We start from the raw sequence: 19,024 nt of genomic DNA, 5'->3' as shown, positions 1-19,024 counted from the left end.
TAGGCTTATAGAGAGGCATGTTAAAAGTTAATCCAAACCCTTCGCCAAAACGAAAGCAAAGAGGGAATTAATATAAATCAAAGCAAACCGTTTTCTGGTATCTTAAATCCCCATTTAAGTGAGTAATAAATTACTACGTCGTTTATTTCCAGAGAAGTCGCCCTGTTAATCAGTTTGCAGCATCAACTAAGAGCAGGAACCCCCAACCTTCGGCCCCCCAGATGTTTTTTTTTTTTTAATAATATTTTTTATTGCTTTTTCCAAGGTCAAATACATCATCAAAGATCCAACAAAAGCGGTTTTACAGAAAGAAGGAAGGAAGATTATTAGAAAGAAAAAGGCGATCATATTTTACAAACGATTTTTCATAATCCACTGGACTTCCCCACATCTTCCATCCCCTGCATCTTTTTCAATAAAGAAAGTTAACAGCAAATTAATACCTTGTTTCCTGTGTTTTTGTACTTTCATCAATTGTATTTTAGATTTAGGGTAAATATTATTGGTTCACTTTTCCAACAGTCCTATGAATAAAAACTTTACCCTGAACTTTAGACATTTCACAATCCTAACTTAAGTTCCAACAAAATTAAAGTTTAATATCTGAAGCTTGTTGTCCAAAAGCTTAGCAAATTCTCAACATTCATATAGCTTATAATGTTTTTGTAAATAGTCCTTAAATTTTTTCCAGTCCTCTTCTACTGCCTCTTCTCCCAGGTCTCGGATTCTGCCAGTCATTTCCGCCAATTCCATATAGTCCATCAGTTGCGTATGCCACTCTTCCAGCGTGGGTAGCTCCTGTGCCTTCCAATATTTGGCTAGAAGAATTCTTGCTGCTGTGGTTGCATATAAAAAGAAAGTTCTATCCTTCTTTAGCACTCTCTGGCCCACAATGCCCAGGAGGAAGGCCTCTGGTTTCTTGTGAAAGGTATACTTAAATACCTTTTTCAACTCGTTATAAACCATTTCCCAGAATGCCTTCACCCTCAGGCATGTCCACCAGAGGTGAAAGAATGTTCCTTCAGCTTCCTTACACTTCCAACACTTTTTATCAGATAAGTGATATATCTTTGCAAGTTTGACTGGGGTCATGTACCACCTATATATCATTTTCATAATGTTTTCTTTCAAGGCATTACATGCCGTGAATTTCATACCGGTGTTCCATAACCTTTCCCAGTCTTCAAACATAATGTTGTAACCAATATCTTGGGCCCATTTTATCATGGCTGATTTAACTAACTCGTCTTGTGTCTTCCATTTAAGCAGCAAGTTATACATTCTTGAAAGCACTTTCGTCTTAGGTTCAAGTAGTTCTGTCTCTAATTTTGATTTTTCCACCTGGAAACCAATCTTTTTATCTTTTTTAAAAATCTCTTGAATTTGGGCATAATGAAACCAATCTCGCACCTTATCCTTTATTTTTTCTAAACTCTGCAGCCTCCAATTGTCTCCAACTTTTTCTATTATCTCCCAATATTTTGCCCAGCCACTCTCCATATTAAGTAATTTGGGGGCCTTAGCCTCCGTTGGTGATAACCACCTCGGCGTCTTATTTTCAAATAAGTCCTTATATTTGGTCCAGACATTAAACAAAGCTTTCCTGACAATATGGCTCTTAAACAATTTGTGGACCTTTACCTTGTCGTACCATAAGTATGCATGCCATCCAAAAGCGTTGTTAAACCCTTCCAGATCTAGGACATCAGTGTTTTCTAACAGAAACCAATCCCTCAACCAGCAGAAGGATGCTGCCTCATAATATAACCTTAAGTCCGGCATGGCAAATCCCCCTCTTTCTTTTGCATCTGTTAATATTTTAAGTTTTATCCGGGGCCTTTTGCCCTGCCAGACGAATTTCGTAATGTCCTTCTGCCACTTTCCAAAACACTCCACTCTGTCCACGACCTGCAGGGCTTGGAACAAAAATAGCATCTTTGGCAATACATTCATCTTTACAGCTGCAATTCTTCCCAACAAGGAAAGTTTTAATCTTGACCAGATTTCTAAATCCTTTTTAATTTCTGTCCAACATTTTTCATAATTGTCTTTAAATAAATTCAAATTTTTCCCAGACAAATTAACCCCCAGGTATTTCACTTTTTTAGCCACCATTAACTCCGTTTCCTTCTGAAACCCATCTATTTCTGAAGAAGTCAGGTTTTTCGCCAAGACCTTTGTTTTTTGTTTATTCAGCCTGAATCCCGCCACCCGACCAAACTCATGAATTAATTCTAAAGCTCTTTTTGTACTAGACTCTGGCTCCTGTAATGTTAAAACTAGGTCATCTGCAAAAGCCTTCAGCTTATATTGTTTACCTCCGACCTGTATTCCTTCCACCAGCTGGTCCTTCCTAATCATATTCAACAATACCTCCAGGACCGAAATAAATAGCAGAGGTGATAAGGGGCACCCCTGTCGTGTTCCTTTTTCAATTCTAAACTCTTCTGTCACCACGTTGTTCACTATTAATTTAGCTTTTTGCTCTGAATAGATTGCTTCTATACCATTTTGAAACGCCCTTCCCACTCCCATCCCTTCCAAATTTCTCTTCATAAATTTCCAGGATATATTGTCAAAGGCCTTCTCTGCATCTATAAAGATTAGTGCTGCTTTCGTATTCATATTTGTCTGCAGTAGCTCCAAAACGTCAATAATGTTCCTGGTGTTATCAGACAAATGTCTACCAGGGAGAAAGCCTGCTTGGTCTTTGTGAATTACTTAATTTAAAACTTTTTTAAATCTACTTGCCAAGATATCAGCAAAGATTTTATAATCCACATTCAGGAGTGAGATGGGACGATAATTCTTAAGTTGAGTCTTTTCAGATTCCAATTTTGGAATCAAGGTGATGAATGCTTCTTTCCACGATTCCGGCGCCCCCTTCCCCTCCATAATTTGATTGCAAACCTCCACTAATGGCTGAGTCAAATAGTCTTTTAGAACCTTATAGTATTTGGAGGTGAGTCCATCTGGGCCTGGAGATTTACCTAATTGCATATTCTGAATGGCACTTTCAATTTCCTGTTGTGTTATTCTATAATTCAGGGTTGTTTGTTTATCTTGAGATAATTTTTCCAGTCCATTACTTTTTATAAATTGATTAATCTCAGCCTCCACCTGTGGGCCTTGGGTAAACAATTTTTTAAAATATCTCTGGAAACACTTTCTAATTTCTTCTGGTTTCTGAATGCTTTCTCCATCAATCTCCAGATTGGTGATAAAGTTCAATTTGTGTCTCTTTTTCAGCTGCCATGCTAATAATTTTCCACATTTATTTGCTGATTCGAACGATCTTTGTCTCATTTGTTTAATTTTCCATTCAACTTCTTGATTTATCAATTTCGCATATTGTGCTTGGTGAAACTTAATTTCTCTTAACACTTCTTTTGACTTTGGATTAAGTCTAAGCTTCTTTTCACCATCTCGTATCTTCTCTAATATCTTATCTTTTTTCCCGTTCCAGAGTTTTTTCTTGATAGAATTTTGTTGAATCAGAAACCCCCTCATAACAGCTTTGCTCGCGTCCCAGATTGTTTTCTTATCCACCGAAGTATTCATATTAATTTCAAAATAATCCTTCAACGTTTTTTGGGCCTTCTTCACAATCTCCTGGTCTCTAAACAAAGTGTCATTCATTCTCCATCTGAAGGATCCAGCTGGCATAAGTCTCAAATCCATTTTCAACGCGTTATGGTCGGAGCACGTTTTAGGGCAGATCTCTATTTTTTTAGTTTTAGGTGCCAGCCCTCTAGCTATCCAAATTTGGTCGATTCTTGTCCATGAAAGGTGCGGCCCCCCAGATGTTTTGGACTACAATTCCCATCATCCCTGACCACTGGTCCTGTTAGCTAGGGATCATGGGAGTTGTAGGCCAAAACATCTGGAGGGCCGCAGGTTGGGGATGCCTAAGAGCCTTGGGATACTTTTAAAAGCACAGCACATTCCTATGTTTACTAAGAGGCAAAAAAATCCATTAACGCTTAGGCGTTATGCAGTGGGATCTACTTCTGAATAAACTTAACTAGGGTTGGTGCCCCGGAAGACAATGACACTGCAAATTTTAATAAGCTTACTCGGCAGAAAGTGGCACTGAGTTTAATGGTATTTATTCCTAGGGAGGTGTGCATAGGATTGCAGCTATCATTGCAATTCTGTGCATATTTACTTGGAAATAAATCCGACTGTGTTCCTTGCTCCAATCCTGTACATGCTTACTTTGGAGTAGGTTCCGTTTAGTATTGATTTACTTCTGAGTAAACACGTACAGAATTGTGACTGTTACGGAATCATAGAATTGTAGAGCTGGAAGGGACCCTGAGGATCATCTAGTCCAACCTCCTGCAATGCAGGAATAAATCAGCTAGTCTATAACTGAAGTCCTTTTAAATATATATTCAGAAATAAGCCCCATTGTATTTGCTGTAAGCGTGGATGGGATCACACCCCACAACTCTTTGTTGGTTATATTGCTTACTTAATACATTGCTTACCAAACTGCTCTGAACAACAACAAAAATAGTAAAATCACTATACATCAAACAACCTTCAATAATACTTAAAACAATAATCCTCTAAATTCCCTCATGTGTATTGATGCTTGTCAATTCAGGATCTTTGGGCATCTGGTAAATAGTTCATGAAAGTTTATTGCATTTACATTTACAAGTATTTAAGGTGCCACAAGACTCTAATTTTTGCTACAATGGACTAACATGGCTATCCTGTAAATTTAAAAGTGGACAACAGTCCATTTATCAAAACACTGTTCCAACACACATTGTGGTACTTTAAAAAAATCCTAATTGGTACCGGTGCAGTAAGGCCAGGATTGGCTTATCTTGCCCTGGTGAGCAACAAAGTAAGTACAGTTAACTCTTTATTGGGGGGAGGATCTGCACAGGAGTATTAGGTCAAATAAGCACAGCAGCTCTTCTTTGGTAGGTGCCCTTATGAAGCAGTTGTGGAGGTTAAAGGGTCTCCAGGGTTTTCCCAAAGCAATCTGAGACTGCCTGTATGATGCTAATTTCTCCATCATCCTCTTCATGCCTCTCTTGGCTCTGGGAAACCAGGCTGGAGCTAGGGGAGCTTCTTGTAGCAGGACGGGGAGACACCTGGCACCTTCACCAGACTGATTCATCTCTGCCTCTTGGCCTCCCTCATCCCACTCACCTGCTTTAGCGTCTGCTTCTGGAATTGTCTCTGCCATAAACACTGTCTGCTCACTAAGCCCTGCTACCTCTTCAGCTTCTGACCCTTCCTTCTCCCTCTGACCACTCATCGTTGTCCCATCACCACTTCCTGGGCTCAGAGCCTTCTTCCCTTGGTGGTTCCCCAGCTGCTTCCTCCCACCATTCCTCTGTATCCAAATAGTCCATGACAACATTGTCAGGTACCAAACCGGTTGCATTCTGAAAATATAGTGGTACCTGGGGTTAGGTATTTAATTCGTTCTGGAGGTCTGTTCTTAACCTGAAACTGTTCTTAACCTGAGGTACCACTTTATCTAATGGGGCCTCCCACTGCCACTGTGTTGCCGCCGCACAATTTCTGTTCTCATCCTGAAGCAAAGTTCTTAACCCGAGGTACTATTTCTGGGTTAGCGAAGTCTGTAACCTGAAGCGTCTGTAACCTGAAGCGTCTGTAACCCGAGGTACCACTGTATTCTTAGGTGAACAATTCATTAATTTTTTCAGACATTTGCATACCACTTTTAGTAGTTATGATGAGCTATGCATCTGAGCCATGGGGGGCAACCAAGAGAGACTCCCCCAACGATCTTAGTAATTGGGCTGGATATAAAGGTGGTGTTTAAGATATCCTGGGTGCAAGGGGGTAAGGATTTTGTAAACTAAGACAAGAACCTTGAACTAGTTTAGTTGTACAGTCACAAAGCTGTGTGGCAAGCAAGAAGTCAGCAGGTGTTCAGCAGATAGCATTAGACAAATTCATGATGTGTTGAACCCTAAGCAGAAATGGATATTGGTCAGTGCCCAAATAGGAGACTGCCTGGAAGCTTTATAAATATTGCCTTGGGGTCCGTGGAAGAAAGATGTGATATATGCTACAATTAACAAATAATCAAACCTCCATGTTCAGAAGCAATATATATCTTGAATACCAGATACTATACACAAACAGAACAAACATGTTTGTAAGTGCCCAGAATAATCCTGAATAGTGTTGGAAATCAATTACTGATCCAATAAGTCAGTGGCATTAATTTATAGGACGCAGGGCGGAATCTAAGCTTTTCCTAGCACTGAATCTGCATGTTGGGGAAACCCTCAGCTGCAGGATTTATGGGTGTTATATGGCTGTTGAAAAGGAATCAGCTGAAAGATGGGTATGAATCAAGTTAAGTTAGTATATTTTTAAAAGCAATCAACACATTAGTTTGCTCTGGCCTAAACATGAACCAAATCAAGCTCAGCTTACTAGCTATGTGTAACGACTCATGAAGGGCTTGATTTCCTGGTTTTCTTGTCCTTCTGGGACTGTAAAAAGTAAACAGGGGGCTCATCAAGCACCTGCTACCTGGCAAATAGTCAGTGAGGCGGATCGTGGACAAGAGTTTGCCATAGCACATCAAACCAACTTCCTGTAAACACTGGGTTACATAATGGTATAAATTGTGAATTTATTGCAGTACAGAATCAAGGCAGAACGCAATTCTAAACATTATTAGCAACTCTCAACATAGAATCAGGGGGTGGTAGGTGGCGCTGTGGGTTAAAGCCTCAGTGCCTAGGACTTGCCGATCGAAAGGTCGGCGGTTCGAATCCCTGCGGCGGGGTGCGCTCCCGCTGCTCGGTCCCAGCGCCTGCCAACCTAGCAGTTCGAAAGCACCTCCGGGTGCAAGTAGATAAATAGGGACCGCTTACCAGCGGGAAGGTAAACGGCGTTTCCGTGTGCGGCTCTGGCTCGCCAGAGCAGCAATGTCACGCTGGCCACGTGACCCGGAAGTGTCTCCGGACAGCGCTGGCCCCTGGCCTCTTAAGTGAGATGGGCGCACAACCCCAGAGTCTGTCAAGACTGGCCCGTACGGGCAGGGGTACCTTTACCTTTCATTTATTAATTTAGATTAAATGAAAATAAATAAATGTGAGACAGGGCAACCTTTCCATATTATATTACACAACAACCTTTTTATTTTCTCAGGATTTCCCCAATTGGTTTATACTGTGTTTGTTTAGTTGTCCTAATTGTTGCTTTATGAATTGCTGTTATTTCTATTGTGATGCTATTATGTTTTTTGAAAGTCCCCCAGAAACATATTTGAAGGACGTTTTATAAATCCTTAAAATAAAAGAATGAAATTGAATGGAAAATACGCTTCCCAATTCTTGCTCAGGACCTTGACAAAAGCAGAATCACAGCAGTCCCCGCCCCCTTCTGCTCCACTTTTGTTGTGGAGCTGCCTGGAAAAAGCAGATTAGTAACCCTTTTGTCCACACAATAGAAGAGACTGAACAATCATACGCATATAGGTGGTTTGTTTTCTCTTCTTTTGATACATGTTTACAACAGTTGATGTTGGTGATTAATGACAAAACTAGGGGTACATAGTTTATTCCATATGAAATAACCTGAAATAAGGTTATCTACCTATTATTCAACACTTCTAGCTTCCAGGTTTCGGAAGGCAGTGAGTGACCAGAAGCAAGGATGTTCCACTTGATTGTAAACAGAAGCTCTTAGAGGTAAACCCAAAAAAAACAACAACCCCACACAAAACCAAACCAAAACATTATCATTGTAACAAAGTAAAAAACAGATATTTTAAAACAATCTAATTACAATTATAATTAATTAAGCTAAGAGCTGTGGGATGATGTTGAGGGATGGTATTGTATTATGGAGTCTAAATTTCAAACAACCCAATTTTTCCCTTTGTTTGTGAGGGGTGAGACCCAATTCTCTACAGATTACAAAGTACCTCCATTCCCCCCCTATTGGTTTGTTGATGTTTTTTTTTCAACCAGTCTCTGATATTGTTCCATTAATAGAAGACCTTAAGAGGACAATGCAGTTATGTATGTTATGAAAAAGTCACACCAACATGAAATAAAAGGAGTTGGAGCAGTATGGCGGTCAAAACACACACCCCTATAAGAATCCTGGGAACTGTAGTTTACCACTCAATGAGCTACAATTCTCAGCACCTTCCCAGCAATTTTTTGGGGGGAGAAAGGCATGATGTGTAGAGAGCCAGTGGATGTACAGAATCCAGATTAAAATCTCTATACTCAGAATCTCTCTGAGCAAACATAGGTGCTGCAACCTCACACCCTGCAAAGTAGGCTGCTGTTTCTCCGCCTAGCCTATCCTGCCCTCGCAAAGATTGCTGCAAGGATTAAAATGTCTGCAGGCAGGGAAACCTGTTTTATTTTATATCTATCCTGCTCTTCTAGTGATTGCACATCCCTTAGGGTGGCTTGCATGAATTTAAAATCAGAATAATGCTCCTAAAAAACACACGTCAAAAATACATTTAAAAGCAACAATGATTTTAAAAATGACCTTTGCAGGTTTAAAAAAAAATAATTAAAGGAATTTTAAAAATTGTTGCCTACTGGAATAAAAATATATTTTATCAGCTGGTGCAAGACAGCGAGAGGCAGGGCTAGGTTTTTTAAAAAAAAAATATTTCAAACTGCAGCCAGCAGGAGGAAAAGTGGCAGGTAAACGATTTTAAAACACTGCACTCGTGGTTTTTGTTTTCTTTTTTCTGGTTAGCTGGCAAGTTTATTTACTGGGAAAGTCGTTTTAATTAATCACTATGGCTAAAACCGCCTCAGCCAGCCAGCCAGCCCCCCCCCCCCCAGGGATTGTTCTCTGAGGGACTCCGAGGGGGTCAGGGAACTGCGGCGCTTCGGGGGGGGGGACGGTTGCTCTGGCGACCGAGAACGGACGGCGGCGTCCGTTAGGGCGGGGCAGGAAAGGTAGATGTTGAGAGTGACAGCTGCTGTGGGAACTAAGTGGGTGGAGTCCAGGTGGGCCGTTTCGAACGCGGGGTGGAGGAGCGAAACGTCAAGAGAGACGCTGCAGCTGAGGCGGCTTCCGCCCGTGGATGCGGGGGGGGGGAGGTGAGAGAAAGGAGCGCATTAAGGCTCGTAGAGGCGGGCGGGGCTCTGCGAAGATTCCACGGAGGGGGGCGGGGCAGAATCTGTTCGCACACGGAGAGAATGGGGTACATGGACAGTCGGCTCCGGAAGTTCTCTAGCCGAAGTGAACCTCGTCACACAAAACGCACTGCACATTCCTCCGCGAACCGAAAAAAAAGGGCCTCGGCCTAACTTGCTCCTACTGTTTTGACCCGTTGCAGGAGCAAAAGGAGGCGACTCGCGAACTTGGCACGTATACGAGCCGGTGCTTCGCGCGAAGAGAGGAGCGGCTCAAGCCCCGAGGTAGAGAAGGCCGGTACTAATTATTTTGAACATAAACTACATCGCGGAGGGATATTCTCACACGGCTCGCTTCCGCAAGAAAGGGTTTTTAACAGACGCGTCACTTCCGGCGAGCCTCAAGAAGGGGAGGAAAAGGAAAGAAGAAGAAAAAACAACAAACCCCCGAAGGGGGAAACAAAAACAAACGAGAGGCCTCGTCAGCCGCGGGCTCCGCGAGACTCCGGCGCCTGTTTCTGAGGGCCTCAGGGCTCGCGGGCAGCAGCGACCCCCTCCTCGATGGGCACCGGCATGTCCCTCCGCCCCCCGGCCCCTCTTTGAGCTTCTTTGCCTCCCCTTCGCCTTTCCCCCTTCGCCCTCCCTCCCTCACTGCTTCCCCGCCTGCCGCCTCCTCCTCTGCCGCCGCAGCTAAGCCCCTTCCCTCCCCGGCCCTGAGGCGGCGGCATCATCACCGTCGACGGCTCCGCCGCCGCCATGTCGGGGGACGACGACGGCCCTGGCGGGTCTCACTACGTGGCAGAGTTCGTGCCTCCGCCCGAATGCCCCGTCTTCGAGCCCAGCTGGGAGGAGTTCAGCGACCCCCTCGGCTTCATCGGCCGCATCCGGCCCTTGGCCGAGAAAACGGGCATCTGCAAGATCAGGCCTCCCAAGGTACCCGGGGAAGGAGGAGGAGGAGGGATGGCGAAGTGGGGTCCACCCTTCAGGGCCTGGAAAGGGGTCCGTAGTGGGGAGGGCGGGTGGGGTCTTCGGAACAGGATCTCGGCTTTCCCATGAAATCGCTCCCCTGGCTTTTCATCTCCTCGCTGGCCCAGCCTCCCGTGCCCGGTCGCATCACCAGCTGCCACGGTCTGTGATGCTTCTTCGCCCGTGAAAGGTGCCCAAGGGATGGCGCTTCCTTAACGATGGGGCAACTTCTCCTTTGGATTCCTTGATTTTTGTTTGTTATACTGACCTGTTTTTAATTTTGGCTATGTAATTCCGTAACGATGTTTCAAAAAAGCAAAGCTGGGTGGGTGGAAAGGAGGAAAACAGGAAGAGAGGGTATTGAAGATTAAGGGTCCATTCAGTGTTGTAGCAATATACGATACAGTAGCTATGATCAATACAAGAAGAATACTTACTTTCACTTTGGGGGAGGGTTACCATGTTTACGTTTTGCATAGAGCAAGTGACCTAGGCCACAAAGACTAACTTCTGTTAGTTTTAGGGTGAAGGGCTCCTAAGCCTTTTGAGGTGTATAAAATTCCCTATCAAAAATTTGTGTGCAGTTCCTGCGTAATTTGATCTAGTAAAAATGCCTTTTTGCTTGTCTATCTGGAGGCAACTTGGTAGTAGCAGAAAACACTATACCAATTTAACAAAGTCCTCTATCCTACACTCCTTTTTTCTCTAGTACATTTCTTCAATAATCTAAAATATCAATTTAACATATGAGGGGTGATTATTTTTTTACACAAAAAAGTTCCTAGTTCTCCCCTTGAACAATCCTTTTCTGGCTTTGGGAAATGGGATCCAGTTGCTGCATCCTGCTTTGAATGTTGCTAATTCCCCTTCACCATCCAAGGTCAATCTAGATCCTGTCTTCCATCTTTGTTACTGCATTTTCAATGTACAATATTTCAGTTATATTCCATGGCATTGTATGAAAGACGGTTTTACTCATCACATTCCCTTTAATCTCAAGAGGTGTTTAAAGTGCTGGAGTTTTCATTCTCAGTTTTTCAGCTCCCTGCCCCAAATAACTTGTAGAAAGGGAAAAGCAATAGCAATGATTAGAATTGCTTTTTTTCTGGCATTGCTTTTGCACCTTGAGTTTGGTAGGTGCTGGAAAAGGAGTGTTGCCAGAATAAGATGTGGACACCCTGTCTGTCACTAAAAGAGTTGGGTATTTGGGTTTCTCTTTTTAATTTCACAATAGTGAAAAAGTGGATTCAGCGATGGTTTTGGAGTATCAGTGATCTGGCAATAAGCTTTTAACTAATTTTTAAATATATTTCGGGTACTTGCTACTGAATGAAATGAATTCTGAAGTAATGTTGTGCCCCATTTAGTCCTTACTGGGGATGAGTGATAATAAAAACTTCAGTTCTATTACTATATTGTGTTTAAAAAACATGGTTTTATTCAGGACAATCCTCAGTTGCAATTATGGATGATCACTATTGCATACTGTTAAAAAGACCACATTGCTTGAAAGTTGTTCAGCTAAAAAGATATCATTTTGCATCTCAGCATTGTGCATTCGTTTGCAATGCATTTTACTTGCAAGTTAGAGCATAATCTCAAGTGCAAAGTAGAATAACATTGTAATTTTGAAACAGTGTAGTAGCAATACATAAGGATTAAAAAGCACTTCAGGAACAAGTCTTATCATTCTCTAAAATACTGAAAAAAAGGTACCATTAAGTTTTGTAGCCTTTGTTTTGTTATTGCCTCTGTTTTAATCTTGAATCCACCTAACTGGCCTTGTGGCATGTTGCTCTATAAGTAGATGCCTATTTTAGGACCACATCAAATACGTTGGATTGTACAGTGGTGCCTCGCTAGACGAAAAGAATTCGTTCCGCGATTCTCTTCGTCTAGCGGTTTTTTCGTCTTGCGAAGCAAGCCCATTGACAGCTTAGCGGATTAGCGCTACAGCTGTCAAGCGGCTTCCAGCAATCAGCTGTTAAGCAGCTTATCAGCGGAACAGCTGATAAGCGGCTTAAGAAAAGGGCGAAAAAAGCGGGGAAAAAACACGGGGGGATGCAAGATTTTTTTCGTCTTGCGAAGCAACCCCATAGGGTAATTCGTTTTGCAAAGCGCCTCCAAAACGGAAAACCCTTTCGTCTAGCGGGTTTTTCGTCTTGCGAGGCGTTCGTCTTGCGGGGCACCACTGTATGTAGTATCTGCTGTGGTTCTAAGATGAAAACTCAAAATTCTGTTGAGCTTAAATGTCTTCTGATTCTCACTAGCAGCCTCAGCACCTGCAAAGTGAACTGGTTACGTTGGCAGATACTTTAAATCTTCATTCAGCAATGAATTGCTTGCTTGCTTGATATTATTAGAAGCTTTAAGCGGTATGCTATTCTAAATGTTTTTGAAATATTGCATTGTAAGTGATTTTATCTCCTATCTTATAGATGCTTCGATGTTTAGCCTTAAAAGGTTTTTGAAACAAAAAAGCTTGTAGTAATTTGATTGCTTATGGCAAGTGGTTTTTCTGTTGTTGACTCATGCCATACTGTGCCATAAATGGCAAAGAGAGATGTAGGCAGACAGGCAAGTAAAGTGTTCTATGGACTTGTAACTTGTGAGGCATACTGCTGTACTGACAAGAAATTGAAGTGCATTTGCTGAAGTCAGAGTCTAAGCATGTTTACAACATGATGAATCCTTGGGTTTACCTTGCATATTGTTCTCAGTTTTGTGTTCCTCTCATGCCAACATCTCCTTGCAGGAGTGAAGGTTTTATTGGATTGCAGATTCTGCTTCTGCTTGTATACATTAGTGACCCACATGACTATAGACATTGGAAGAATTAGGGCCTTTTTAAACCAGATACATTCTCAAGTATGCCAGCATTCTGACTGTTTCCTGTCAGCTCTAAAATAAATTAACCTTGTTCTTAAAAGCCTTTTTACTTTCTAATTCATCTGAAGATATTCTCAGGTGTGCATTGATTTAACTTGCATGTAAGAATAAAAATCCAGTATTTATAAAATATTGGGGAAATAGCTATGGGGATGTGTTGGATATTCGTTGAAGGCTTATATCTTGAAACTAAATTCCCTCCTTTCTTTTTAGGACTGGCAGCCTCCTTTTGCATGTGATGTACAAAGTTTTCGTTTCACGCCACGAGTTCAGCGTTTGAATGAACTAGAGGTGAGCTTCCCAACCATTGGCATAAATCTGTACCCCTATATAAAGCATTAGACCTGTTTGTTTGGGGTTTTTTATGAGGTACAAAGTTATTGTCTTAAGAAATGTTTAGAACATCTCAGTCTTCCATCATTTGTATTTACATGATTTGATTAATTTAACTTCAAGTGTCTATGAGCAATATTTCATTTTATTACCGTGCATCATTGCAGGAGCTCTTTACAACCTACTGGAAATGTCTTACAACACCAGTTTAAAACACATCCCCTGAAACTATAACCGTATTCAGGTGCTCAGAAGAATGCATGAGGGCACAAACTGTGTAGGGAGTACATTCACTGCTTAACATCTACACACACGCTGTCCCTCCCTGCTCCCTCCAGCCAATCTTTTGATCTTTCCAGTAGGTTTGAAGGAGGATTGTAAGCATGTTTGGCTGAATACATTTAGAACCTTATTCATGATAGGGAAGTTTGATTTTCAGGAGGATTCTAGACACATTTAGACAACTATAGGAAGATTGGGGTGGAGCAGACAGTCATTGTATATAGGGGACAGTATACAGGGGACAGCCCCGTGTCCCTTGCAAAGTTTGCGTGTTTGCTTGAATGCCTGAATAGGATTTGTTTCAATGATTCTATTAGAACTTGTTTTCAAGTAAATAGGTTAGAGCTGAAATTAGGCTTAATACCAGCATAATAGTCTAGTGAGACATAGACTCTCCTCAGCTTTCAGATAGTGAATGAAACTCTTCCATGAGTATATTACTCTGATATATATTTTAAACTTCAATTTACATCGATACCTTTATTTCTTACTGCACAGCATTTTGATTTGAAAATGCTTAAATAATATACATGCAACTTGCAAGAGACTTTTAAAATTCTGAAAAGAGGAAGCGCAAGGCATCTGCATTCAAGTAGTATTTTTCATTGTACTTGGATTCATCTGTTTCTTCTCCTCATTCCTAATATTTTTTCTTGACTTCTGCTGTGCAAGAAATATCTGCCAGTGCTAAAGGAGAAGTCTCCACCAGGGTTGTAGGAATGTAGAAAGCTTATATCCAGATTTGCCATTTGTTGAAATGGCCTTGGTTCTGATAGGACATATTCTGGTCTAAGTTTTGAAGACTTTCAAAATAGAAGAGCTGACTGTGAGCATGCTGCCATTATTTTCCTTGGGTATTGTGCTTCTCTCATACCTAACTTGTATGACGTCCATCTGTTGCCTTGGTTTGTTAATAGGCAATGACTAGAGTGAAGCTGGACTTCTTAGATCAGCTGGCAAAATTTTGGGAACTTCAAGGATCTACATTAAAAATCCCAGTCGTGGAGAGAAAAATACTGGATCTTTATTCACTGAGCAAGGTGAGTGTGAATCTACAATCATTTGGTAGGGTGTTAGTGGTTTCTCATAAAATCACGTTTTCCCTGCTGTAATAGAGAATCGTAAAATATTCTAGCTTATGGCTTGAATAATATGGTGTGTTCATTGATAACTCCCCCTCCCTCCATATTAAGTCCATGGATTTTTATCGGGGTACATAAGCAATAAGGAGTTTTGGGTGCAGTAGCTTTCTATATCAGCAAGGCAAATTACTCTTGCTATTTGAAAGTGTCTTAAGACTCTTTGTTGGGTCTTGCTGCAGGAGACTAATATGGTTACTCTACTAGAACGTAACTTCCAGGCATGTAGGGTTCATACTGCACAGCTTCTTAGTGTTTCCATACCAGTTCATAGCATATGCATTGCATCATGGCAGAAAGCTGTGAATTGTGACTTAATTGGTAGCTAGTAGCATTAATACAATAACGCTAAATAATATTGTTTCTGGTTTTAAAAGTGCCTGTAAAGCATGCTAAACTCTTGTAGTACTAAATGTTTATTTTTATAAAATGTTTTAAACCTGCCTTTCCAAAGCTGCACGTAGCATACAACTTATTTAAAGCCTGCAACCTTGGTATAATACAAACCAATGGAAACAGCCTGGTTTCTGCCATAACTGGGGATGAAGGGCCACTGGGAGGCTGCATCCCTCCCTCTCAGGGAATCATGGTAAGGGGCAGACCAACCTGAATCCTTTCATCAATAAGTGAAGGACTTGTTGGAACTGCTTTCCTTTCCCCTCTCCTACTTTTTTCCCTTCTGTCTTCTAACTATTGGATTGTGATTGTGAGTCTGAGAACAGAGACTGGTTTGTCTTTCCTTAATTGTGAAACACTTAGAAAATGTTTAGTAATAAGAGTAGTAGTGCAGAGAGTTCCAACTGTGCAATAGCACTTTTGGTCTCATGGCAGTTCATTTGTCAGATGAATGCCTTCTCAAAAGTGCCTTGTCACCTCCCTGAATGCCAAGAAGGAAGAACAGAGATTTGCGGTATGCACAGCTATGGGCCCTTTTGAGTGAGATGAGTAGTATTTCACAACAGTAGCTTGTTAGATGTGAACTTGAACAAGTAGAAAGCTGTACATATCCTGGGAAGGGAATTTTACAATTGGCTTGTAATTCTGTTCAAATTTACTTGACAGTTTAAGGGGAGGAGGAAATATGGTGTTGGAGGAAAGCTCTCTGGGCCTGATGCTGACCGTATTACTCTCATAACATCTTCTTCATGGCAAATAAACACTGGTTTAATCGAGCCATTGAGGATCTAAATTGATAAGAATCAGTTAAGAATTGAATATAGCTGTGGCTGCCACCTTCAACTTGAAAGAAGCAGACTGTTTTACCTCATGCAGTAATCTGTTGCCTTAAGACTCTTTCCTGGGAGTGTCTGCATAGCCACTATTCTTGATCTCCAGCTCTTCTGACTTCTGAACTGGACTGAACAGCAGGTTAAATTAATGCTTTTCATAAGATGGAAAGTCAAGTTTAGCAAACTGTTTCTGGCTGCTGTTAGTGAGAATCTGCTATTTCAAACATCTTTGGGAACTGCTTCTTGTCTGGTTTCAGGCATCCAAATCGTCTTTATGCATTAAGCTTTTGGAGCGAGAAATGAATTTGATTCTGCAGAACAACTATCCCCTTGTTATTAAGTAGAGGATCTGGTGAAGTTTTATATTTGGACTGTGACCTGTATGCTTTAAGAAACTTGTATGTAGCTTTCTAAATAAAATAAATATCTGTTTTCTTTTATTTCAGATTGTTGCCAGCAAAGGAGGCTTTGAAGTGGTCACTAAAGAAAAGAAGTGGTCTAAAGTTGCAAGTCGTCTTGGTTACTTACCAGGAAAGGCAACTGGCTCACTGCTGAAGTCACACTATGAACGGATCTTATATCCATATGAGCTTTTCCAGTCTGGTGTCAGCCTTATGGTGAGAGATGGCTTTGTTTGCAGGAGAGTAATATGAGATACAGTATGTTGCTTGTCTACTGTATACTAACACAAGGTTTTGTGCTCTTGTGCATTTGCCTCATGGAAACAAGTTGCTTATATCACAATCAAGAGAGATATGTATTATACTGTGATCTGGTTTTGCGATGGTATCTACTTCTTTGTTTATGCTTGAGGTCAACCTTGATAGGATGAGGACTTTGTTGGAAAAGAATCAAACATGGGAAGGAATCTTTCCTTGGCTAGGCAGCAGCACTTGAGAAATCAGTTCTATTCAGTTTTCGTGGGTGACTCTGTCCAGATGACATTTGTAATGCAGTGTGTCATTGTTGGTAGCCCTTTCTCCCAGTAGTGCTGCTCATCTTGAAAACCAGAGTCTGCCATCCCAGATCCAACCAACCTGGTGTCCTTCTGTGCTCTGATTCTTTAGGGCATCCAAAAGCAAAACTTGGACCTTAAGGAAAAAGTGGAGGTTGAGGACCTCGGCATTGGTGCCCAGTCTCCCCCTAAGCAGGGTACAAGAGTGAACGTTGTGCTGAAGAGAACCAGACGTGTCAAGTCCCAGGTACCCAGATCACTTGGCCACAGTAGACAGAGTGCTTTAGTCTTTGCACCAGTGCAGATGCATTGGAAATGCAACAGCCTTTGTCCGGCCGTGGGGGCTCACTCAAAACTTCTCATGAGGAAGCCATCCTTTTAAAGATCAAAAGTGAGCATGCTAGATAAAAACGCTCACGTTGTGCTGGCCTCACTTAACGTTTCTCTCACTGAATAAGCCGACTATGTTAAGAGGAAAAGGACTTGTGTTCATGCCAGCTTCTGAATTTTATATCAGTTTGAGCTGGTGGCTAAGCTGAGGAGTTCCTTGGGTTTCATTTGGACTGTGGCCTCGCCGTGTGGCCTTAAGCAAACCATTATCTCTTAACCTCAGCTCCCCACTTGCTGTAATACAAAGGTGATAAACTGGTCTACCTTACAGGATTGTTTATAAGAATGAATGAAATGCTTGTTTTGAGTATTGAAAACTTAAAGTCCTGTATAAATGCTTAGTATTGGTATGGATGAGGAGATTGGCTGGTGCACACTAACACCAGCAGAACTAGTAGTTATGTAGGAACTTGGTTCGGTTAATTTGTAGACAACCTTCTGTTTGTGTGTTGTGGTGGCTGGAAGTCTTCAGAATAGTCCTAACACTGAAGGGGAGAAGTTGCTTGTAGCAGTAAAGGCTTTCTAAGCAATGTCTACTTCTTCCGTTCAAATTTCTCAGTATTTCAGTTAATATAACCACTTTATTTCATGAAGGTTAAGAGTATTTTTTTCCAGAACATGTGATGACACAAGCTACTTTTAAAACCCAATTCTTTTTTAACAGAGTGAAATAAATATATGAAAAATTGTAACTAGCATTGACAGCCTTTTTCTTTAATAGTTAAACTCTGTGTATGTTTAAAGTGAGTATTCTTCATGTTTTGATTAATTAATTAAAATATTTATTACCTGTTCTTCACTGAAGCAGCAATCCTAAAGTGGGGAATGTAATAAGTTAAAATACAGCATATAAAACAAAGCACAATTAAAATTTTCATCACATTGTTTAACAACTAAAAAAACAACTGCTACAATTATAACTCACCAGCCATATGCATCAGCATTCTGCTGGTACCAAAAACTCTCATAAGAGTGATTGCTCACAGGGGAGGTGGCTATAGCTCAGTTTAAAACATAAAAACACTAAGTTGCAGATACATTTGAGAATGATACAAATGATTATGCAAAAGGAGAATGAACAGGAAGGAGAGACACGTTCTGTACTTCATTAAACAAAACATTCTAGTAGCTTTTAGGTCAGTTGGCTTTAAAGGAAAGTTAGCTTTTTGGTTAATCCTCTAACATTTGCAAGTAAGTATGAAGTGACAATTATAGTTTGATTTTTTAGGCTAAATGATGCTGAAATAATAATTGAGGATATGGTTTCTTGACTGAACTTGGAATAATTTGATGGGTTTTCTCTCTATGCCTGCACTTGGTACATCGTAGCTTGGCTATGAAGGGTTCCCAGGTATATTTGGTATGTCTGGTTTTTGCTTGCACTTTTCTACTTGCTCTGGTGCAGGTATGGGAATAGGGAGGGTTGTGCTAGCGCAGCAGAAATAGTCCACAAATATCAAGTGTCCTAAGAGTATCAAGTTAATACAGGGGTGGAAGAACTGGATGAAACCAGTAGGCCATCCTTATCTTCTTTGCTCCATTCCCACAGGCCAAATTTGACTGGTTAGTGGGACTGCTGACCTGCCAGTTACCTGGCATCATAAGGACATTAGGTGACACATTTTTGCCTGTGCTTTGCAAGTCTTGACAATCAACTACATATTTATCTGTCAATGTTGAGGCCAGAATGGCCTCAGAGGCCAAATAGGGGAGGCC

General features: G+C 41.3%; 1 protein-coding gene across 7 annotated transcripts in view; it reads left to right on the top strand.

Annotated features, from left to right (window-relative positions):
- Nucleotides 1-9,141: 9,141 nt before the first annotated feature.
- Nucleotides 9,142-19,024, top strand: part of KDM5A (lysine demethylase 5A) — a 44,852-nt gene continuing 34,969 nt past the window's right edge. For 3 of the 7 annotated variants that reach the window (XR_014172373.1, XR_014172374.1, XM_081927962.1), the window contains exons 1-5: nt 9,144-10,058; nt 13,194-13,271; nt 14,513-14,635; nt 16,410-16,580; nt 17,031-17,165. Coding sequence is in view for 5 of the 7 variants with exons in the window: in XM_081927962.1 (XP_081784088.1) it covers nt 9,882-10,058; nt 13,194-13,271; nt 14,513-14,635; nt 16,410-16,580; nt 17,031-17,165 (684 nt within the window). In the remaining 2 variants the exon portion in view is untranslated. Of the gene's footprint in view, nt 10,059-13,193; nt 13,272-14,512; nt 14,636-16,409; nt 16,581-17,030; nt 17,166-19,024 lie in introns of all 7 variants that reach the window. The other 4 variants (XM_081927963.1, XM_081927965.1, XM_081927964.1 and 1 more) reach the window with 4 other exon arrangements.

This window comes from Podarcis melisellensis, assembly GCF_964234715.1.
Source record: "Podarcis melisellensis genome assembly, chromosome: 10".
Lineage (NCBI taxonomy): Eukaryota > Metazoa > Chordata > Lepidosauria > Squamata > Lacertidae > Podarcis > Podarcis melisellensis.
The sequence above is the reverse complement of the archived record's forward strand: the minus strand, read 5'-3'. Positions and strand labels throughout refer to the sequence as shown.